Genomic DNA, 26,110 nt, shown 5'->3' with positions numbered 1-26,110 from the left:
AATAATTTCAGGTTTCATTAAATACAACTTGAACATATTTTTAACATGCATTTGATAACAAGATTTATTTAACAAAGCACATTAAATTGGATTGAGTTTAATTAACAAGTTGATATTTATAAAAATTTTCTTGAAAACAATTAAAATTAGCTGACGAATAATAAAAATATCTATACCGCTGAAATTGGTGGTTGTTTTGAATTTGCTCTTCCACACATTTATGCTGTTAATGCGACAAAACCTCAAACCACAAATATAAAACATATGTCTGTTCTAAATCAAGCACATTCCAAAAATGTATTTAATGTTATAAAAATATACTGTTTATATACTGGTTACAAACTTGAAAAAATGGATTTACAGTTGCAAAAAATATTTAATTACTCAATATAATTTCTCTCACCTTATTAAAACGTCCAAGAATTTGACAAATGTTCCAATCAAACTAGAACAAAAAAATCTGCCTGTTGTAAATCGAATCCGCGTCATCAAGGTTCTAACAATTACACCATAGTAACAGTTCGTTACAATTTTTCTACGACGTCTCATATAATATGGTCAGTACTTAAAAAGCAAACTGATTGACTTTTACACTAAACTACTTCCTATTTTTCGCCACATCAGTTCAGCAATAATATTATATACCAATATCTAATTATTTTAGATAAAAATTATTTGAAAACATTGTACGCACCTTTGAAATTTGAGATTTTCCATCGATTTCCCCCCTTCCCCGAACAGATCCTAACTTGGTTCCAATGGAACTACTAAAAAATAATTTTGAAAATCGGTCCATAATTGATGGAGAAATCAGCGAAAATACATTAAAAATTATATATATAGCCGAACATAGAACCTCCTTCTTTTTTGAAATCTGCTAAAAATTCCCCATGTATAATTAGTGTCCGCAAAGCCGAGCATCAATATCCAACTCCACTCCTACTCTGTACTTATAGATATTAAGATCGTTATGATCGATCATTATGATGTTGATTATTCATTATCGCTTACATTCGGCGAAACTGTTATGAAACATCCCTAGAAATCGAAAGTAATTACCTCAATAACAATTTTCTATACAAGCCAAGATACGACATCGTATTTCGTAAGAGGATAATGCTGGGTTACGTGTTTATAAAGTCGTGCATTCGATAAGAAACGGCGCCGTTCAGTTCGTCGTTTGTTTTTCTAAAAATAGTATTTTTTTGACTGATAACAAGTGTGAACTTTCATGTAGGTCCGTCAACTCATTTCTGAGTTAATTGCTATTCTGAGTTATTAAAATTGAAAAAATTAATATCTTAAGAAATAAAACTTTTTTGTCTGTGGATGTTATACCGCGAATACTCTTATTTCGGTACTACAACCTCCACGTGAAGCACGTCCATCGTAATTTTGAAGGATAGTCAATGAATCAAATCAAAATCAAATCAATCTAGACTGAATGTTACTAGAAGATGTTTCTAGTTAGAACTAGAAGCCCTAGACATCTGAGTTGGCAGTTTGAGCAATATTCTGCTATAGTTATGTATCTGAGGAAGCTTTTTGAGTTGGGTGCTTATTAAAAATTAACCGTTATAAAAATTCCACTACGCCTTTAAAGACATTTATATTTTTATCGCTTATCGTCTTATCATCAATGAGACACTAGTTCAACATGTTAAACTAACAGGGTGTAAAAGTTCATGATATAGAAAAGTTGGTGTACAAAAGAAGAAATAATTATTTCATCAAAATTAGTAAATATGGTAATAACACAAGTTCAAAAGTTCGGGTCAACTTTTGGACCCGAAGACATCAGAATTCATCCTAATTTTAATCGATGCCCTAAATTCAGCTCTTCAATTCGTATGTCGACATTGGTCTAGTTCTCAAGTTCGTGCATGATGGCAGCACGAAGCTCTTATAACGGCTGTCCATTGACGATATTATATTAAACATAATTTGGAACATTTTTATGCTATGCTTTTGCTTCAGAATGTGTGAACGTGCAGAGACAACGTTACATAGTCAATCCAAAAAGTTTTTGTTACGACTGTGAATGTTATATGATCAGTAAGCATGAAAAAATCATGACGAATGCACTTAAAGACATTTTCTGCATTAACATCTTGATTGTGTCCCACAAAACTTAGGCGACACGACCGACGAGCAAGGATAGCAGCTAGCAGCATTAGTCCCATCGCCATTTTATGGTCGCCAGTGGATGAAATCTATAATTTAGAAGACCAATGGATCATGCCTATGACATCCAGGGATTTATCATGTTGAATAATAAAATCTATATGTAATTTATATTGTTGATCCAAACATTAATAAACACGGATTACTTGTTATACTTCAAAATAGAAATTAATTAATAATTGACTAAACATTGACTTATAAAAAAACTACTGAATAACACCAGTGATATTTTCAGCATTACTTAGTATTTAAATATTACTCACTACGTTTATTTTTACAATCATTTAATTTTTTTCTTCCATAGAAACGTTAAGATATCAATAGCTTATGTTGTTTTGCCTTTTTCATTCTATTTGATTATCACTTTGTACTGTTATTTATTTGTACTATGTTATATTTCCTTTGAAGTTAATAAACTACTCTATGATGTATTTATATACTTTTCATATTCACGCCTTTTTTCATCCTGGTCTGTCTTTTTTATTAGCTCTTCTCTAGTTTCTTCTCTAGCTCAATTTATATTCATCCCCATCCATTTCATTTCTATAATTTTGCTAGATTATTTTATCTTTGTATTAGATATGGATTTAATGATTTTCGAAGCCTTTGGTCTCCGCGTAGATATTACTGAATTCCCTATCTTAGTTGCTTCCAAATATTTCTACCTAAGAGTATTTTTCATTTTCTCATCACCACTTTGTTCCTTTTCAAAATCAGAAAATAGATATATCTATAATTTATCCAACGTGATATTCAAATCTTATTAGAAATATAGGTGGCTAACAATAGAAAGTATTTTCAGTCAAATGTTTTTATTTATGATCCGTTGACTTTCTTTTAATTTTCATAGCTAACGATGATATTAACGTAACCCTAAGTAATGAAACTGATTACAGGAATGTAAATAAGCATCCCATCGAGATGAAGAAAAACAATTCATTCAATAAATTCGAATACTCCACTTATCAGTTAAAAAGTGATAAGTGGTATAGTGTCGTCATTAGAGGATTACCGTCCACAACAAATCAAGACGATATTAAATCGGAATTACGGGCTTACGGGTACGAAGTGGCGACCGTCACGCCTATAGCGACAAAGACCACTAATGTAAATGGTGAAAAACAAATTAAAACATTTCCGCTGTTCTACGTAGACATGCTACAAAACGAAAATAATAAAAATATATATGATATAAATTATTTAGTATACTGTAGGATAAAAGTGGAACCTCCGAAGAAATATAATAATATACCACAATGCACAAAATGTCAACATCTTGGACACACTAAAAAAATTTACAGTAGGGAATCAAGATGTGTGAAATGTGCCGGTAAACATCACACAACTCAGTGCAGAAAACAATGCAATAGCGCAGCAACATGCCTGTTGTGCAATGAAAAAGGCCACCCCGCCAATTATAAAGCATGAGCAGTATATCAAAAAAAAACTCCAGCCAAAGAAAATTACAGAAGAACTGCGGTTAAGATAAACTGACAAAGCCAAAAACCCTGAAATAACATCTACCGTTAAAAATAAAAAATCCCAAGAAACCGCAAGACCATCGGTCAAAAATATAAACGCCACCAAAATATCAAATGATAAACAAATAAATACGAAACCGAGGAAGCTGCGGCCAACGAGCCAACTATTCTCGACATGATAAAATTGCTCAAATAATTCCAGACTGAAATGAGACAGAAATTCAGTCAGTTAGCATACAGTTTACTATTGGTGGAAAAATTAATTTTAAACAAACAGCTTAAGGTTCACGAATAATAACACCTGGAAAATTAAACGAATTACTCAAAGTCATTAAACTACAAATTGTAATTATTATACAGAGCGCGAACCCACTTACTAGCCCACAGACAGTAATAAAGTTCCAGACATGCTGGATTTCTACATTTCCAAAGGCATCTCATTAAATCAAATTAGTACAGAAAGCTTGTGCTGTCTAACATCTGATCACACTCCAGTATTGTTAACATTGGGCGCGACAATCCTAAGAAAAGCAAGAAGCCTAATCTTACCAACAAATATACTGACTGGGACAAATTCAGATTAATACTGCAGGAACAAATTAGTTTAAAAGTTAGACTTAAAAGTATAGATGATCTTGAGTAACAAATCAAAAATATAATTGAAGCAATTCGGTCAGCTGCAAAAGATGCTACCCCAATAGCAAGAGAGAAATCATAATATAGAGTCATTTACCCCCTCGAAATTAGAGAAATGATAAAAGAAAGGCGAGAAGCTAGAAGATTATAGCACAGAACCAGAAATGCTGCAGATAAAACTACTTTTAATAGAATTAGTAATCAGACGAATCAAAAGATCAAAGAATATGAACAGAATTGCTTTCAAAAATATGTAAGTGAGTCACAGAAGCAGACACAGATTATTCGCTATGAAAAGCAACTCGAAGATTTAAAAGACCAATTATTCGAGTACCGCCAATTAAAAATGATCGAAATAAACGGGTTCGATGCAACGATGAAAAAGCTGAATTGTTTGCATAATACTTAGCTAGCATATTTCAACCTAATGATATAGAATCTACCATGGATACATCTCCTGTTTATCAACCTGATGTAAATCTATATCTAATTTCTCCATTGGAAGTTGCAACTGAAATTGATAACCTCAATCCTAAAAAGGCACGTGGTATAGATGATATTTCTCCTGAATTATTGAAAGAACGCCCACGAAAAGTAATCATCATGTTGACATATATATGTAATGCCTGTTTAAGGCTGAATCATGTTCCGGAATGCTTTAATGTGGCACAAATAATTATGCTGAAAAAACCTGACAAACCTGCAGAACAAGTCGAATCTTACAGGCCTACTTCGCTGTTACCTGCAATATCAAAACTATTTGAGAAAAGAAATACTGCCCTGCAATATTCCTGGATGTCTCACAAGCTTTTGATCGGGTTTGGTATTTGGAATTAATCTGTAAGATGAGCAATTTGAGGTTGATTTATAAGACAATTATAAAGTATATATAAACAATTATAAACAATATATATATATATATATATATATATATATATATATAGATTATGCAATATCTCAATATTTAATTTCTACGTATACACTGGCGCCTAACGTCAATAAAATCATAAATTTATAATGACCATAAATTAATCTATCGGGGAATATAATCATTCCCTGCCGATATCAACAAAAACTATATAAGGGATCATCATTAAAAACATATAAATAATATCAAAGCTTTCTGATAAACATATCTAGGTATCGTAAGGATTAATATAGAAGATTAAATCTTATCGTGAGGTAAATAGCCATTTTTTTTGTTGTCGATAATCTATTAAATAGCAGCCCCTTAATAGTTCATGTTATAAGGACAGTTAATATATAATATTAGCATTATATAATTTTACTGTCATAATGGAGGTTTTTAATATAGTTTGTAAATATAATGATATGTGTAGAATCAACATACGTATCTATTTAAATATCGTCGTAATGAGTAGACTATAGATCAACAGATGTTTCAGTTCTTCTATAAATAGCAATAAAAGTAGGAGCGTTGGGAATTTGAAACAAGATTCTTCGTTGAAGAGTCATGTTAGGAAAATATAATGTTAGGTCAGAAGAAAGTATATTTGGTATTTACACGTATATAGATAGGTGACATTATGGCGTGTCATTTTAAATATTTGTTAACCTTCAAATTTAGGTTACGTTAACAGGTCATATGTAACTGGTAATTTGTAACTGATATATTCTAGCTTGTCGAAAATATTAAATACTCATTGAATAATTTTGCTCTATAGTTTATAAAAAGATTTAAATTATTACGATAGATGCTTCATTTAAATTTCTATTGGTCAACTTAACATCAATGAGGCTGTGATTTATCAGCCAATACCTGTTTAACTAAAATATCTTGAAAACTTAGGAATAAAATGTCATATTGATGCTAATTAATTCCGGTTGATAAACACCCTATAACTATTAAGAGCACTGAATAACATTATACTTATGATGAACCCTTCATTCCAAAGCAATAAAATTTCAAAGCAACTTCATAAATTGTAACTACAGCAAAACATTTTTTTTTCGTTCTTGTCAAAAGCCAGGAGGTGACTATAGCGACGGATGAGGTCGTGTCAGCCTGGAAAAGGGAAGGATAGCAGTGACGCGGGGCTAAGCTAAGAGCATGTTCACCAGCTCGCGGAAAAACGTGTTTTCAGAAGAACTTGATCTGAATTGTTGCTTATGGAAGAACTGAGATGGGAAGTCTGCTAGAACGGCAGATCAGAGGAGATAGCAGGTTTGCTATCTGCGAACCTTTCTGGATCTGAGAATGCCAACTGAACCGCGGTTGAAGTGAAGACCTAAGTACGTGACATTATCCAGCCATGTATTTTTTTTCAATGTTTCTTATGAAAAATTTTAATTTTTTTCCAACGTTTTTTATGGAAAATGATGGCCTGATTTTTCAAGTGGTTGTAACCTCCAGAGTTTGAACCACTTGACCGCATGATCGAACTGCTTCTGTAAACGTTCTTGAATGGTAATATCAAGCCTGGAGGCCGTGAAAAATTCGATGTCGTCAGCGTAAACCGCGATGTCAACATGCTCTTTTCTCGGCAGATCTGAAATACAGACTTTAAATAAGGCTGGAGCCAGAGGGGAACCTTGAGATACGCCAGCATCGATTTGTTTTCGACTGGAAACTGTTTTCCCGATCTTGAGGATAGATAGCACTTGATGAGACCGGTTACGTCTTGTGAGAGGCCCAAGGAGAGCATTTTACGATCAAACCTTATCGAAAGCAAAGGTCCAGGATGACTGCTCCAAGCTTTTTACGTTGGTCAAATGCGTGAAGGATGTAGTCAGATGGGTGGCCTGATGGGCGGATGAATGATGAGCGCGAAAACCGAATTATTCAAAGAATGATGTTTTCCTTTGTGAAAGAGTTAAGCGCATAGATTATTGCCCTCTCGGCAAGCTTCGAATTGGGAATAACCGCTATATGTGCGTGTTTTCAAGACGCCGGGAAATGTTACAGCCTCATGATGGACTTATTATGTTTGTCAGTTCCACGAACTGCTTATGTGGGAGTTTTTTAATTGGGTAGTCGATATTCCGTCAAAACTCGGACAGTTTTTAGTTTGCCGATCATAGTCTGTAGAAGCTTTGGAAATACAAGATGGTTGAGACGATAGGCTGCAGTTACTGGTCTTTTGATAGAATTGGATTCGTTAAATACAGTGTCATTGACTTTAGGTTTAGTATCTTCTACGAGAGGGAGGCATTTCGTCTAGAACTCTATGAGGAGCTCTACTTTTTCTTGGTCAGTGACTGTAACATTTCATTCATTTCCATTCCAACAAAATATCATGGACCCAAACTTGTAGAATAAAAGTTCATGCTTCTTCGGAAATTATTAAAATATGTATATCTATATAGAAATGTTCTGAGATAATTAATGTAAATCTAATGCTAGTATTTCGAAATAATAACCTAACATGTACGCGGTAAAAATTGGATTCACAAGAATGATTGAAAAAATCAAAAAATTAACAAAAAGATATGAGATATAATTAGACTCAAGTTAAAAATGAAGTAATGTAATACTTGGGGAGTGAAGTAAGTCTAAGACAAAAATAATTGATACGTTTGGGGTCGTTTAAGTTTGAGCTATATTTAGTAGAAAGATATCATCAATATGTTAATTAATAGGGAAATAAATTGCCGTTTGTTTGAGGATTAAGTAAGAACTGTTTTAATAATTGTGTACATAAAAAAGAATATCAACATATATAAAACTCGAAAATATTTATCAAGTAAAGAAATCTAAAACATTTTCAATTCTAATCACTTGTATACTATTAAAAATATCATCAACTACTATATATTGAACAAATTAGTGTAAATATAGACGACAAAATTACGCTTCATTTAATAATTCACGTAATGACACTTCATAAAAGTGACATAACATTGTAAACTAACAGGCGACCTTTATAAGATTCACACAAGAAAGATTCAATTGGTATTTTAGTACTTTACTATCATAATTACAGGTTTTTTTTGGAATAGTTGGCAAATATATCGAGTGGACACATATAAGATATTAAACAATCATGATAATAACAAACGATAGTCAATATACAAGCCGTTTATTTAAGATTCGTCTTAATGAGTAGACAATTAGTGAACAGATGGTATTGTTTTAGAGTACATAAATAATATGCTTGAAAAACCGTGAAAATTTAAAAATATTAAAAATATTTCATTCTGCACAACGTATTTTAAAAGTTAGATTTTATTGCTGTTTATAATTGTTAAAAATATTTGTTTTTTGGTTTAACAATTAGCTGTAATTTAGTCTAAACTGTGATTAAATATTGATATCATAAGTATTGGAATATTATCTTTTTAGTAAATAATATATACTTTAAATGAATATAGAATTAACTAAAGGGAGTCTCGATCTGAGAGATAGTTTGCACAAGACAGAAACCAAACAAGACCTATCAATAATTATAAAGGCTGTTCGAAACGTTGATGCTTACAGAAACTCTATAAAGGTGATTTCAGATTTGTGAAAAAAATATTTTATTCACCTACCTAATAATGAATATATTTATATTATGAGCATATTAACTTTATATTACAAAATTTTAAAATGAGATTAGATTATTGCATTATTTTATCTTAATCTTAGAACACAAACAATTCTGTCTAATATAAATTTTATTGGTTTTATTTATTGGTTCAAAACTATGTTTGTCTTTATAAAGTATATAAAACAATTACTTAATGATAATCGATAAATAAATAAATTTTCTATAAAATATATTAGGAATTGTTTTCCTAATTTGCTTATTTGAAAATGTTTAAATAGTAGTAATAGTAATAGTAATAGTAATAGATAGTAGTAGTAATAAAAATACTGCTATATAATTAATTAACAAACTATATAATCGGTGATAGATCAATCAAAATCGTATTGCAATATGACACGCATAAATAAATGAAAACCATGAATAGTTGCTACGATGATTATCATAACTATCTATATCTATAATTACAAGTAATAAATTGTCTGTTGTCAAATCCTCCTTAAGAATATGTCGGACACTAATTAAAGTTATCAAATTACTAGAAGTCATTGAGAGTAATTTATTATTATGTGGGAAACGGTTTTAAAAAAAGACATGGCCTTCAATATGACGCTACAAACCCCTTGGTTGATATGATTTTAGATGATAATAACGTTATATTCGCTAATCGTACCGCACAACCATATGACTTTAAAATTAATGATGAAAATACTAAACTCCTGACAACTGACGGATCGCCTACTATTGTAGACTACGAACGCCGAACTAAGGTGATGTGTAATAAGGGGTGTAAGGTAAATTGGCCTAGCTGTAGCAGCTTTTGGTTCTCTAAGATAGTGCCTGGTGGAAAAGAATCAATATTACAATCTAAACTAAAGTTAGTCTCTTTCGAACTTTTAACTTGGCAGTTCTTCTGTATGGCTCTGATTTTGGATTGTGTTAGTCTAATATGTGTAAGTGATGATGATCTTCCGAGATCATATTAAAAATGAGGTAATTCGTTTAAGATGCACAAACAAAGCACACTTAAGGGTGGATCAAATTCAGAGACCCGGATGGATATAGCTTTGATATGTCGGTCGAATATGTCAAAATCGACCTTTTAAGTGGAAGGTATGACGAATAGTTCCTTCAGCTGATTGATGATGATGAATGTATAATTAAAAAATCAGGATATAGAGTAGCAACGAAATTGAAGACAGGGATATCGAACAGTAATTTCTTGCATTTGAATAACTATTTTAACAGAATTTTTTTTTTAATATACTAAGCTGGTTTCTAAGGAATATTCTTTAGTATTTATCATTCCGAATTATTTACCAGTGATAAATTAACTTCCAATCTTTAAGATAATCCAATAAGTGTACAAGATTTCAAAACAATTATTTTGTACATAAATATTTCTGAAAAATAGTAAGATAGGATTAGCAACAAAATGAAAGATAATTAACTTCTTGAAATCAATTGAAATCAGAAAAGCTGATTTTCTTTTTCGTATTAAAAAGGGTATATTTAGTTTCACAGAAATATAATCTATACCTGATATTATTATATGATGTAAAGATATTGTATATAACCATATAAATTAAAGCATTTCATTAATTGGGCGGTAAATCCTTTTGTAGTCTAACGAGACGAGTCGAGATCGCGGCTGAATCAAACGAGTTTAAAGTCCTGAGTGACGGCATTTAATTACAAAGCATAACAATCTGTCGCGAAAAAATTAACCTGCTGAATGTTTGGGGTGTCAAGATTAGTCACGATTTTGTTATATAAATATGATCCCTGGAGAATAATTTATATTGATAATTGTTAGAAATTATACCAAAATGCCTGTATTATATTTTGTCCACATTTTATTCACAGTGAGCTGTATTTTATTTTCTCATTTTGCTAAAATATTGAAATATATTAGGTGCTTGTATTTTGATGAGCCATATATATTGGCAATGTGAAGAATCAGTCACAAAACATAGAAATATATAATAAATTATCCCAGTTACCAATTAAGTTCCCATTCTAATCTATCCAACAAAACAGTGAATGAATTTCACAGATGAGGTCGAATATACTCTCAAAATCAGTTTGTAAAATTAATTTTAAACTCGGTGCTTATATTCCTTTCTCATTTTACCGTAATTGAAAAGAGACAGAATGCTGTCTGATGCTTTGGAACATCTAACTGAATCCAACTATAAAATTTGGTTTGTGTTTGAATTTTGACGACGTGCATTAGCCGTTTTATAGGATAGATTATAGAATGGGAACTTAAATGGGCACACACTTAAACATGTTCTCATTATGCAACGAAATCACTAGAGGATGAAAAAAGATGACACATCTCTTTAATTTCTTTGGATTTAAAATATTCTAAGAAATCTTAATCTTGTAAAATATTGAAGAAATACATTGTTATGACGTTATTTCTAAATAAATTGAGACCAATATTATTTATTTAAATGCAAAAACAAAAGAATGGTGTTGTTCTCTATGATTTAAAGGTTCAAATAAAATTAATTACTCTTTACCGTTTCTAAAATAAACAATAATAAACCTCAGGATGTTTTTTATATCTTGGAGAAATATTATACAAAGCCAAATTTAAAGAAAATCATATCAGTCAATTGTAATTATTTAGAAACGATTAATAATGTACAACATCCTAAATGAAGGCAATGTAATAAGATTCCAATTAGGCGTTGCCTATTTTAGTGGGTTAAAGAAATAATTAGGATTGTAAAGGGCAAAAATGAAAAATTTTACATCGCTACAGACATATAACATGGTACTGTATAATTAAGTTCCTATAAAAATATATAAAAAAGAAAAGAAGGTATCGTAATAAAATAGTAACATGTAATTACAATATTCAGTAAATTCAAATATTGTATTATAAAGCACATTGTTATTTATTTATCATCATAGTACCGAATCAGAATTAGAAATAATGTAAACTTAGTTATGCAGCTCCAAAGTGAGTAAGTATTCCATAAACAAAAGTTATTTTATTCGTGGATTACATCCAAACTTAAATAATTATGAACTCTAATAATTATTATACATTTTTAGACCAAATAGATGAAAAATTCGTGAAAAGGGGACCGCGGCTCTTTTTAAATCTGATAAAATGATTTCGTGGATAACGGTTTTCACCAAATAAAAAAAATGTACTAGCTGCCGCAGGATATTTTGTAAGGCTTGCCGAAAACCATCAACGCCGTCAGATTCAGAAAATTGTTGGAACAATTAATAAAAGTAAGTAAATTATCATTATTCTTTTTTTTTTTGGAAACTTCCATTCTATTTCATGAACTATACATAGCATTCTTTCTTAGTTCTGAATATATCGCATCATGGGTTGGTTAATAGGCCACCATTTGTAACAATTTGATTTTTCTATTTAATTCAATGACAAATGCTGCTGAAACTCACTGCTCACTTACACGTATAAATGACGTGTAATAGAAGTGAGGAATAAAAGAGGCATTTTTGTACCGATAAACCGAAAAAATTAGGTTCACGTTGAAAATATTAGGCGGAACGTCGTTGATACTGATCATTACGTCTTTAAACAAATAAATAAATATTAATTTTCTATCATATTCAATTCAATTATGAATATTTAACGTAATTTACAAATATTTCAAATAACTGTGCAAGCTATGAATGGAATTTGATGAGGGAAGTGTATTGTACGTCTACGTATTTAATAATGATGAATTTGGTACTTAAATATGTCTAAACGTGGAGTATAGTACGATTTTTTTATGTTGACAATATAATAACAATAAAAATAAGACCGATAAGTTTATTATTGGTGTAAATAGTCGGCGTTATTGTTTTTTGTTGTCTGAGACGACATAATCAAACTTTTAATTCTGATATAGTATTTTGGTTGATTGTAGATATATATCTATACAAACCTCTTAGGAAATATTTTACATATTATTTGTCATTTACATTTTCATTTTATGGATAAATAAGTTATAATTATAGATTATATAATTTTAGGACCACAAGCGACAATCTGATTATTGTAAGTTCGGATATTTCTTTCAGAGAAAGCTAAAAAATCAGATATATCTCTAGTTGAAATTACTCAAGATAGAAACAAAATGTGAGAATCCACGTTTGCCGAAATGCACAAATTCTGTTATTTTTCTCTTAAGCTAGACTGGTTCAATATCATTCAAAATGTTTCATCATTTTAGGATTTTTAAATCATTACATTAGGATTATTTCATATGCTTTCCTCACTGATGAAATTAAAAAGGCAATAAAATGACATTTATTGATAAAAATAGCTACAATATGTATTAATCAAAATATTTTGCAGCATATTCTTTCATATTCAGCTTTCATCCAACATGGCAGTACCGAGTCTTAAGCACCTCCACACATTGTGTCAATTAAACCATGCTACATCTATCTGACCAAGAGGTAATCAAAGGACGCTATATCCGGTAAGCGTGCTAGATGAGGGGAATTCGCCATTCGAATAGTGCACTTCACAACCCTGCAATATGTGGTCGAACGTTATCATGTAAGTGCATACCTTAGAGTCTGTTATTTGACTTTTTCTTTCGGAATTAAGAACTAGTAATATACTACACCTAACTTAGCATATATATTTTTATCCATGAATATCTCGCTTCGGTGTCCATATGGATGTCTCATCTAGGCTAATCTATAAGTTTTTACGTTTGGGATTATACTAACAAAAATACACTAGAAAACTTTTTTGGCTGGCAAGTAATGAAATCGCAATGTTAAAATATTTTGAAACGGCACTTTACTCAATTCATAGTGTAGAAATTTGTTTGCCTTGTATACCTTCCCCATTGCTTATAAACTTCGGGAAACAGTTGATTTATCAACTGCTAAACTATCTGAAAGTTTACAATAATACTAATATTTATATATAGTACATATAATATTAATATATATATATATATATATATATATATATATATATATATATATATATATATATATATATCTAAATATATATATATATATATATATATATATATATATATATATATATATATCTAATATATGTATATATATATATATCTAAATAATACAGATTTCTGAAGGTCGTAATATCTAGAAGTACCTAAGGATAAAATAAAACCAACCATTTGACCTGAAATCAATATAAAATCATTTTCCATCGTAGGCGCGAGTTTATAAAAAATAATCTAATATTAATAGAACCACTGCACAGTAACAACCTCTATAAAGCCATATGCGGGGTCTCTTCTGAGATACACTTTTGGTATTATACAGTGCATCGGAAGCAACATCCAAATATAGCTGGGACAAATGTTAATTAAAAATTCTAATGTAATTAAAATATTGTATTCCTTAATATTATTCTTTAGGTGAATGTTTAAAGTGGTTAAATGGGACAACTCTATTAGGGCAACTATAAATAAAAAGATCCGCCGAAGATAAATAGATCTATCGGCCTAGAAAGGACAATACAAGTAAAATGTTTTACCCGTCTACATCAAAAAGATAACAAAATATGAAATGTTATAAAATAAGTGAACAGGACAATGCCCGTAACTTTAATGGAGGTGATCGACGACTAACATAGGTTTTGATGTTTTATAATGAAACTCTGGAAAAATCACGCAGAATTCGCTAATAAGCAAGTATTTCGCCAACCAGAAAAGTTCCACTTTATTGGTACAAATCAGAGAGTCTGTACTAGAAAACCACAAAATATACTGTATTCACAGCTATTCGTCATCAACCACATAGACCAGATATAATATTGATATTAAGATGGAAAAAGTGTTAAACAACAAAATGCTACACACAAAATACACTTAAATAATATAGTTCAATATTTATTCAATTTGTAAGAAGTTAATAACAGTTTTATTGTTTTAATTTTTTTTTATCTGAGTTGAACTACCTTTCAGCTAAATCCATTAAAAAATTAATAATTGAATTTGGTAAAGTATATTCTTCTTCTTGCTTAGTAAGAAATATTATGTTACGAACAAAAAATAAATGTTACTCATTTTTCATAATATTCTCAATAAAATTAAAATAGTTATTTCATTGTCAAATAAAGGCAAGCGTTAAAGCTTTTTCTATTTTGTTTCTAGTAGATCCACTTTAGTTTAATAGTTGCAAAGTCTACAAAACTAAATATAATAATTTACTAAAATAAGTGTTTATCATTGAAATAACCTAAAAGCTCGTCGCCCTATAATGCTGTATATTCAAAGTAATGCTTATTAACTTCGAGGACTCATAAAAGTTAATATTCTGAACAATTACTAACCAAAATAACAAATTATGGTATAACCAACCAACCATTAGGATTTATATTTGCTCACTTTTGATACTTAGATAACTTTATAACATAACAGAAAGACAAATTCATCTAAAATCGTTAAACAAAACTTAAAGCAAAAACTTAATACAAACATACGGTTCTTGATAACTTTTAGACCACCCCTGTGGCATATTCAAAGGTATCTCTCGCTATAAGAAAAAAATAATTAAGTGCTGATTTTTTTCATTCGTTTTTGATCAGAATTTGTTTAAAAAGCCCGCCCGTTCCTTTTGATTTAATTTACGGTCTATAATTTGGCGTTGATTGTTCTATGTAAAAGGCCTTCATTAAATCTAAATTACTGGTTTTTCTGTCCGTGTTTAACCATAGTATCGATGAAAGAACGTTAGACCATCCTCTATATATTATACTTAGTCTTAATTGTTAATTCATCGGAGAATATTATTTTCCATCGTATTCTTGTAGGTTGTTCTTCATTTTTTGTTCAAAAACTTTTACAATGCATGTAACAATTCGATAGTTACTTCACTTTTATTGAACGTTGTGACAATCGATAGTCGGAATAATAATATTAAGAACTTTTGTACATTTCATATATCTTATTTATTGTCTTTTCTATAGCATTCCATTTGGTCTCATAGGTCTTTTGGTTACATTTATGTCTTGAGTAAAAAATGTTTGTTCAATTTTTCAACACCAATTCTATACTCAGTACTTGACATTAGGGGTGTCGGCCGCTAATATCAATATTTTTTTAAAAACTAAAATTCTCTAAACCTTTAAAGTTAATTACCAATTAAAAATGTTTATCAAAAATAATTAAAATGTTTTTAATTATATTTAAGAAATACATTAAATAAATATTTTGAAAAAAATATCGATATATCAGTACTTAATCGGCACGCCTACTTGTAATTACCAATATCGATATTTTATAAAAAGTACATCGAAGAAAAAGTAAACATATTGATATATCGGCCTGAAAAAGTATTGATATTCTATAAATATTTTAAAAAGCAGCTATATTTTTAAAAAACATTTAAAATTAAGTACTAAAATTCTCTAGACCTTTAAAGTTAATTACCAATTAAAAATGTTTATCAAAAATAATTAAAATGTTTTTAATTATATTTAAGAAATACATTAAATAAATATTTTGAAAAAAATATCGATATATCAGTACTTAATCGGCAGGCCTACTTGTAATTACCAATTTGCTTGGCAATTGACTTGAATTGATCAAGAACTAGGCTGGTTAACACCGAATATGTTCTAGATGATATCTAAGTTCATCAGCGCCAGTTGGTAGGGTTAATGCCAAGGGCTATATTTAAGAGCTCATGTTAAATGGTAAGTTCAACCTAAATAAATACTAGTTGGAAAAATATATACTTTGAAATATAAAAAAGCAAAAACTAAAGAATGACCTTGGCGTCGTATTATATTAGACTGTAATAATTTACTTTAACTGATAAATCGACAAATATCCTTCATGATACATTCACTAAAAATGTACTCATACACTAGAAACTGTCCAAATAAATTTTATAGAATTACACTGATACTGCTGACAGAAAATATAAACTGTATAAAACTGTTTGTTTCTCTAAACAAATCTGTTGCTGAAACTGGGGATGCCGAATCTCTTGAACCTCACATGCTGTTGTCTTCCTACTCCGCTCAACGCCAATGCCGGCTCATTACTAGATATATATATAGATATTAGATATATATATATATATATATATATATATATATATATATATATATATATATATATATACAGATTAGAAGCGCTGGATTTTCATAGGCCGTTTTGAAGCATTCCGCCGCTAAAAATGTTATTCAGATGCGATTTTGGGGCAATATGCACTACATTTTTCATTGTTCAGTAGTCAAAAAGCAATAATTGATCATAATAACCTTCCGGAATCTCCAGTTTTAAATCGCAATAACTTTTCACGGACTAAATAATTACTAGTAACATGGCCTAATGACTAAGAATTACCAAAGATATGCGACTTCGAAATCATCAATATAGTAGAACTGAAATTAAATTATATCTAACCAAGTTGCTCAACATTAATATCACAGAAATCCTTTTATCTATTATATCACATTTATTACATTACAATAAAAACGACTCCTTGCTGATAAAATCTAACACTAATAAAATAATAAAAAGAAAGAACGGTTACAAACTGAAGAATTAATAGATCGGTATGTTTTACAGCCATCAGGCGAGCTGATAGTCGTATCCTACTAACAAACGCTAATAATGTGGGTTTATTAAATTTTTCTAAGGCTTATAAATTTTATCGACGTCTTCTATGCAGGTCATTTGGTTGACATTTATGGGGTAGTAATGGGTAATGTGGCAGTGCCAAAAGGACTTAATTAGAATGATAAATTTTATGGCACTTTAAGTGGATTAATAAAATTTTTCACAAGATCTCGGTAATGGTATACGACAGCTCTTCTGTATGGGTGGCGACACCTAAAACGATTTACAATAGCAATGTCGATTTACGCACTCTAAAATTTTTAATACTGAGCCGGTTATTTTCAAATGTCCTCTAGATACGAAATAATTTGCAATTTGTTTGGATAATTATTAGTTATATTAAAATTATTGAATAATTAAGTTAACACAGAATTATACAAATTAATACTTTTGTATAATCATTCTAGACCTCTGATAATCCCCTTTGATTATTCATAAACCTTTTTTTGGTTATTATCGTTCCTTAATTTCACTTCTTAATTCACATTTATTACATTACAGTAGAAACGAATCCATGATGATAAAATAATAGCTGAACGATGGAAGATGATAAGATCATATTTCACATGTACAATAAAGCAGTCTAAAAATAATCTACTTATATAGAGGTGAAATAATGCAATATGATCTGTATCTAACAGGTCAATTGAAAAGTCCCCGTCCTGACACATAGATGGCGCTATTACTAACATTAAATCCATATGTTTCTTAGTTAGCCCTAACCCACAAAAGATGCGTGTATAAATTTGACAGTTGTCGGATCATTAGTCGGATGGTTTATGGCGTCGGTATTTTGGGATGCCCATACAATAATTTTCATTGACTACCTTAAAAATGGGAGAACCATCAACAGCGACTATTACATAGCGTTATTGGACCGTTTGAAGGACGAAATCGCCGAAAACGGCCGTATTTGAAGAAAAAGAAAGTACTGCTGCACCAAGACAATGTACCGTGTCACAAGTCAGTGAAAACGATGGCAAAAATCCATGAATTGGGCTTCGAATTGCTTCTTCATCCACCGTATTCTCCAGATCTGCCCCCCAGCGACTATATCCTGTTCTCAAATATCAAAAGAATGCTCGCTGGGAAGAAAAAAAAAGAGGCCTATTTTGAAGCAAAGGACAAATCGTACTACAAAATACTATCGAAAAGCTAGAGGGTCGCTATAATTAGTGTATCACCCTTGAAGGGAATTATGTTAAAAAATAAAAAAAAAAATTCAAAAAAATTTGTTTCACTATGAGTGTCCGGGGACTTTTCAATTGATCTGTTACAGGGAATATATATTACAAAAATTGTCATAAAAAGTGTCCACATCCAATTAGGCATGCCTTCTGACAGCTGAGACGGCAACAACACATTCTGTGCCATGCTCCGTCAATTTCAACATATGAAAAGTTGTTTCGACAAAGAGCGTTCTGGTAGGCAAAAAAATTGACGAACTTGAATGAAATTGAAAGTTCATGATTGAAGACGAAGATTTAAAGGCATTCAAATTGCACTATCTGTAATTGTAATGACGGTTACGTTTGAGCCCAGGACTGTGCAAAAAGAGGCCGAAATACGAGCAAAAACTTAATATTATTCTTCAGTATGTCTGTCATCGATCTAAATATACTTTAAACATTAAAACAGGTGCTACCTTACCCGCCGTATTTTCCACACCGTTCTTCTTCTGATTAATGCTTGTTCCGTCATATGAGTCGTGACCTGTCTGAAGAGCGCTTCACTTCTTATGAAGATATTAAAAATGAATCCATTCGTGAATAGACTCAAAAGTTACATCGAGATGGAATTTGTAAATTACCTGAAAGATTTTAAAAATTAGCGGCTAGATAATACTAATACATAATAATGGACAATACTTTGAATAAAATGCATTGTACCAATTTTTCACAATGAAGCTTCAAATTAAAAAAACGTTTAAAAATAATGTATAAGCCTAATACAAACAATAATACAAACTTAGAGAAGGAATACATACAATGATGTAATTACGCTTCCCATAATGTTGGACAAGCTTTGATTTGGAATGGAAAAGTCATGCAAAACAATTAATTATAACTTATTGTATTATATTGTATTTGTTAGACTTAAGTGTAGAAATAAATATAGTGTATTGAGAAAATACTCAACGCTATTAAAAACATATTCCTCGTTATGATATCTTCATTGGATGTTACTAATTTGTACCAATGTACAATTGTAAGCCAAGCTGATCTCTAATGCTTATGATTGATACAACATGGCCAGTATACGCCATCTGATTAGCCATCTTTAATATGCATTTAAAATTCCGTTGAATAGTTATAAGTCGAATAATCATTATGTAGCTTGAAGAGAATGATTTTTGCAATAATAAAAAGCCATAGTCAGTTAATATTGAGAAAAAAACGCTAAAAGCTCTCTCCTCCTACCAAATGCTGTAAAGTGAACATGAATATGAACACGAACATAATACAAATCCGACTAGAGACAAATGGCCAAGGAAGAAACCTAAAAGAGCAAGTAGAATCTTTACATAATATTGTAAAATATAATAAAAAATAATAAATACTAAATGTATGTACTCAGCAAAATAAGTCATTATATTTATTTACTTTTGTTTGACTTTTGATTATAAATATTAACTTTCTACGACTAGCTCACTTTCAGATTGACTTTCTGATTTTTTGACGACTTATTTATGTTTATTGGTTTTGTCACATTTAAGATTTTAAGATGATCACCACCAACTGCGGTGAAAATGTGGATAATTAATTTGAAGCCCTTGCTTGTCTTAGATAAGAAGATGAACCTCCAGTGTTTTAAATGCCGTAGTGGATGAAGCTATGCAAACAGTATTTAATAACAGTAAGAACAACATTTTTAAGCAGATCTAATGACTGTATATAACTACGCTAATATACTACAAGCATATTCGCTAATACCAGCATTGAAGATTTTAATAATGTTCATGATATTATTATCATTGAACCTAACGTAACCTAAGTATATAATTAAGACCTAAGTTTGTAACAGTTTCAACGTGTCTTTTTTATGAAGAGTCGACCTTTTATATGGAAGAGACAATGATCAGAACCAAAAAATTAAGATCACATTAAAATCATAAAAAACGATTTAACAAAAGCCGGGGTCCGAAGAGTGTTCAAGATCCTATAGCACCAACAGTAACAAACTGGTAACAAACTAGATATTTTTGAATTGTCACTTAAGTAGTATTAAGTTTAATAGTTAAGTTTAATCACTCTTTTAAAGGTTGTGAAAACAATAGGGCCTGTTTCGTTCCATCATCAACGTGCATATATTAACATTAGCTTTTGTAAAAAAATTATTATTATGCATACAGTATTTCATGCGAACAGATATAATTGAAACACAGAAATATAATCAAATCTGAAACTTAAATAGTTTTAAATAAGTTTTAAACTTTTACAATTTAAATTACACACTGATTTTATAATCAACCTCAACGGATATAGTTACACCTTCGACATTCTTTAATATAGATATCAAATCCTTAGTAATCAGTAATTTAAATATTTGCCGAAAGTTCTCAGAACAGATGTCAATTATCAAGCCATTCTATCTTTGACTATACTGCGGCTACGTTAATGTCAAAATCAAATAAACGCCTTTTTTGTCTTAGATATTTGAAAACAGACCTTTGATTTTTTGTTTTTTATAAAACCCGCTGTTGTGAAATATAATGATGAAAGTTAACAATCCATCGATAAAAATTCTTTACGAAATTTCATAAAACCAAACATACCACATACTCATATGATCGATATGAACAACAAGACATTTTCAACTCAATCCACACAACATGAATTTTAGTTGAAGTTGCCTAAAACACGGGTGGATTTCAACAGATTTTTAGTTGAAGTTGCCTAAAACACGGGTGGATTTCAACAGATTAGTATTGAACATCAATATTAAAAAACACTTAACATAAGTTCTGCAAAAGGCTGTAAGTTATATTGAGACACCATGTATGTTTTACAATGAATGAAATGAAAGCCACAATTATTGAACCTAGAAAATTTAATTCGAAATAGTATGATAATGTGTTGCTACGATGCTGCATAATTTCCTTCCTTATGAGTTCCTACTAAATAAACACTTCTTCTAATATAATTGCGATTATCCATACTCAGATTTAGGAACTAGGATCATAAAAAAAACCGTCAGAACTATTTTACTAATAATTTGAAAACGTTTCTCGTAAATTTACGAGTCAATGGGGTAAATAAGCCAACTCACAATCCTTTTGAAAAATACCATAGTGATCAATAAATTCGTTGAAATTAATTGAAAATTGAAAAACTGATTTCTACCTGTAAAAACGATTTTATTTTTCAGTAAAATTTTTTAAACTTCAATACATTTATTCCATTAATCATCCATTGAATATGATTAATAAGTTAGATGTTGAAGTAGTTTGTTATAGATACCTTATTTTGGTGGAAAATTATTTTTTTCTTTTACGAATCAAGTGTCTGAACATCTGCACCCAATTAATCTAAAAGGTAATAATTAATAATAATCTAAGTTCATTATTTTGCCATATTGTTATCAATTTATATCTTAAAATATATTAGATATATTTTAAATAACATTATACACATACTGATTTAGGATATCTTAAAATAAATCTCAAGCAGTTGGCGCCACTTATACCAGCGTTGATGTTTGTACACGAAAAAAAATTGATTCTCAATGTCATATCCTCGATATGTTTACTGTTATTATACTAAGCAAATTCATTAAATTCATTACTTTGGCCTGTGGATCATTATACAAGACTTGCGAACATATTTGCGACTATCTATATTAAAACGTACAAACAACATTGTCAATTCGCTATGGGATGTTAAAAAACTGGTCGTTATTAATACCCGTGTCTACAAGTGATGAGACCAGTTCGGTTTTACGTTCAGTTTCTATCTTTGTGTTAGCCTAAAGCGGATTAATATTACTTGGATTGAAGGAACATACCGTAGTTTATAGTAATTGTTCTATAAGATTTAAAATGAAAGGAATTTCTTGGGTAAAAAAAAATTCCATAGTTAAGATGTACCGTGTTATTAGTGTAAAATAACATCGATAAGAATTATATAAATTAATTTTGGTATTTAGTGTGAAATAATTGTTCATAATCAGTAAATTGTATTTTCATCGCAGTGTCATCTATAATATTAGTATAGAATAGCTTTCTAACTTTCTTCTTCTGAATATATGTTATAGACTATTCCTATATAACTATTATTACCTATTATTTTATTGTTTAGCGATTTTAAATGATAATGTGGTAGCAATCATATTTATACAATCATATATATTTTAACAATTTGAGCAACACCTCTTCCCACTCCAACATTTACTTAAAATGTCTAGTCAAATCTCTGGTCTTGTTCTAACTATCCTATGTTTCAAAACAATCGCTTTTCTTTGAGAGTGCTCACCAGCAACAAATCATCTCACCAACTCAAATGATGTATGAGGTATTACCAACATTATTTTTATAGTAAAGCCCATACAAGTTATTTTGCATTTTTAGAATAACCCACAAAGTCGAGTAGCGTCACATCACACGATCTCTGTATCTGGTTGTACGAACCAGTATGTATATTACTTTTGCGGGAGACGCCCTCACCCTCATCACACTCAAACTCTGTGTATTGTGTGTAAACTTTTCTTTGTACTGAATTTATACTTATATAAAGACCCTCACAAAAAAACTTACTAAAGGTTTAATACATAAAACAAGACATTCTCATAATATATCAGATTTTCATCACCAGTCAAAATGCGATGAAACAAAAACCCTTACTTAATTTATTTCAAATTTCGAAATCCCATCAAAAAATGAGTTACAAACAGCAACGCTTTTTACAAAAAAACATACAAAATAATATCCTTATTAGTTAAGATATTAAATGTAAATTTTGCTGTTGGCAATAAAATAAATTCAATGAGACATGCGAGAACACAAGTTAAGCCATTTAAATTCATATCCGTATAATGTATTCATTCCAAACCACTGAAGCGCCATTAGATTTCTACCAATGATTATAGCTTGCTCAAAGTATTGTATCTAAAATTAACTGATATCTGGTTACATATTGAAGAATATTCGCAGAAACAAAAAAGGTGTTTGTTTGATTGGGATATTAACGTGGCTACGCTATAGTTAAAGATACAATCACTCGATAATTGGCATCTGTTCTGAGAATTTTCGGCAAATATTTAAATTACTTATTATTGAGCATTTGATATCTATATTTGTGAATGTTGAAGCTGTAACTGTATCCGTCTAGGTAGTTAGAATCAAAAGTATCCCAAAATATATCGCTGTCGCTTTCTCTTTTAAAATACTGTCAGAATTAAAAATTACGGAAACCTAATAATCAATACTATATATTTTATAGATTCAACAAAATGAGACTAATAAACAAGGAGATACGACAGAATCGAAAAAGAGAATAATGTATTTGAAATATTATATTTTATAGAAAGCTAATTCGCTACTCGACGGGGATGGACATTATTTTTGCAAAGATATCCCTTTGACGCTTCATAGCTTCAAAAATATTTCTTGGTCTCAATCAAAATAAACTTCAGTCTGTATTACACAACTATTATTAAACAAATTTAGCTATGCTAAATATATTATATAGAAATGAAAAATTCCAATAAGTAGGCTACATTTACTATAGCAAAGAAAACTAACAATTATCAATTAAGTACCAGCATACAGAAACATTTCCACAAATTTTTTAAGAGTGTTCAGAAAATCATAACATATTGCAAAATATGTACAATAGGACCTTACAGAGAACAACGTAGTTTAAGACGTCGAATAGAAGAAGTCATGAATATAATACATCGAAAATTTCAGTAAAATTATTCAAAATCGCAGTAAATTAGAATAAATAATTTAGGTTGTCTAACAATTAAATAAAATATCGTTAAATAAAATAAAAGCAGAAAATTAATATAGTTATTATTATTAACCCAGTATATAATGAATTACTTTAAAAATACAGACTTCACCAAAGCAAATTTAATCTATCCCTCTAACAATAATAAAATTATTTTCGATATCAAAACAATTAACATTTTTTTGAATAAATTATTCATACCTCTTGCATAATATATTTAAAAAATTCCAATCAATAAAAGAAAACAACCATTTTTAAATCAATTTTAAGATTTAAATAAAAATATTGACATCGATTTCAACATTTCAGAAGTGGTCATTAAGTATTTAACAAAGTGGAAGTTTAAATCAAATCTATCCCCACGGAAGATCTATTTTTATTACTTTTAATGAATTTCGAAAAACAGATGTGCGGCAAAATGATTTTGTAAAGCGGTATTATTACATGTTATAATTATTGTAATATTGTCGATACACAGTTCACTAACAACGCTTCTACTTTTATGAAGACGTGTGTGCTTTTGGATAGCATCAAATAACTTATCGGTTTTTAGACGTAGAAACCAAATGTTTAGTAATATAATAAAAAACAAAATAAAAACTTGCTGCTCTTTCACTCAAATTACAAAATATTTTATTGAATCAAACATTTCTGTAGAAAGGAGTTTAATATAATTATGCAACTTATAGAGTATATAGAGAAATATTTTAAACAGCATTTAATATTAATCAAATAATATAATGTAATAACGTAATAAATAAGATCAATGTTATAATAAAGTCAATAAAATTGCCTGTGTCTATAGCTGAAGGTCATGGAAAATGTTACTGTAATTATTATTATATTAATAATTAAAATTTCACTTTAAATGTATTTTTATTAACTGTAATTAAAACTTTCACCTACCTGATTATTTCAAACATGTGTTTACGAAGGCGACATTTGTCCAAAGATCCTAATACTTCCCCACGAACGTCCTTATTCGAGTCGTAGTGTGCCAAAATAACAACCGAAAAACCTATTCGTGATTTCGCGATGTTCTTTGGTATTTTCAGCGGCAGCCACACGACAATGTCGGATCCACAGCCGGATACGATTTGATTTCCCGAAAGGATTTAGTCGTCAGGTAAGAAAAACTGGCAAACCGAAAAGCGTCGGCACACTGACTGACCGACGCGCCGCGACGTCGCTTCACGAGGTTCTCGGGATGGTCTTGAGGGATGGAAATGGGCAGTGCGCCTGGAACTTGTTTTTCATCGCTATTTCGTAATCTTTCGTAACGTTTTCCTGACCTAATGTCATCTATTGAATCATTATATTGTTATAAATTTTTGTAAAAAATCATGATAATAATATCCTCTTTAAACGAGAAGATGACTATAGAATAAAGTAACTATTTTATAATGATGATGAATAATCCTACGGTTAACAATTAATTATATCCAGTATTTATGATTACTAATAATATAAACTTAGTTCAAGAAACCCACCATTAAAGTACCACATTTTATTTTGTTCGTTTAGAAATTAATTACTTAAATATTACTACTTATTTTCCATTTTCCAGAAGGTTTTATCTTGAACCGCTTCCTTTTACACCTTTTATGAATCCCGTGGATTATTCTGGTCTAACATTTGACATCCTCGTTCGTTGATTTTTGAGGTCAATACAGAAAATACTTGATGCTCGATTCTCGACGCAGCGTCTTTATGTCAAGAATAAATAGTGGTGATGAGTGACATCTTTGGGCATAGGGGTTTGGCTTATG

At 30.2% G+C, this 26,110-nt stretch overlaps 1 protein-coding gene across 1 annotated transcript in view; it reads right to left on the bottom strand.

Annotated features, from left to right (window-relative positions):
* The window catches only part of LOC143196674 (uncharacterized), a 196,731-nt gene extending 171,282 nt beyond the window's left edge, over positions 1-25,449 (bottom strand). Inside the window, exon 1 of the mRNA XM_076404558.1 lies at positions 25,248-25,449. Coding sequence (XP_076260673.1) covers positions 25,248-25,264 — 17 coding nt within the window. The 5' untranslated portion in view covers positions 25,265-25,449. The remainder of the gene's footprint in view (positions 1-25,247) is intronic.
* Between the last annotated feature and the right edge of the window lie 661 nt (positions 25,450-26,110).

Source organism: Rhynchophorus ferrugineus, unplaced genomic scaffold (genome assembly GCF_030347505.1).
Source record: "Rhynchophorus ferrugineus isolate W39M unplaced genomic scaffold, kcgeb_rfMv2 rfM4, whole genome shotgun sequence".
In the NCBI taxonomy this organism is placed as follows: domain Eukaryota; kingdom Metazoa; phylum Arthropoda; class Insecta; order Coleoptera; family Curculionidae; genus Rhynchophorus; species Rhynchophorus ferrugineus.
The sequence above is the reverse complement of the archived record's forward strand: the minus strand, read 5'-3'. Positions and strand labels throughout refer to the sequence as shown.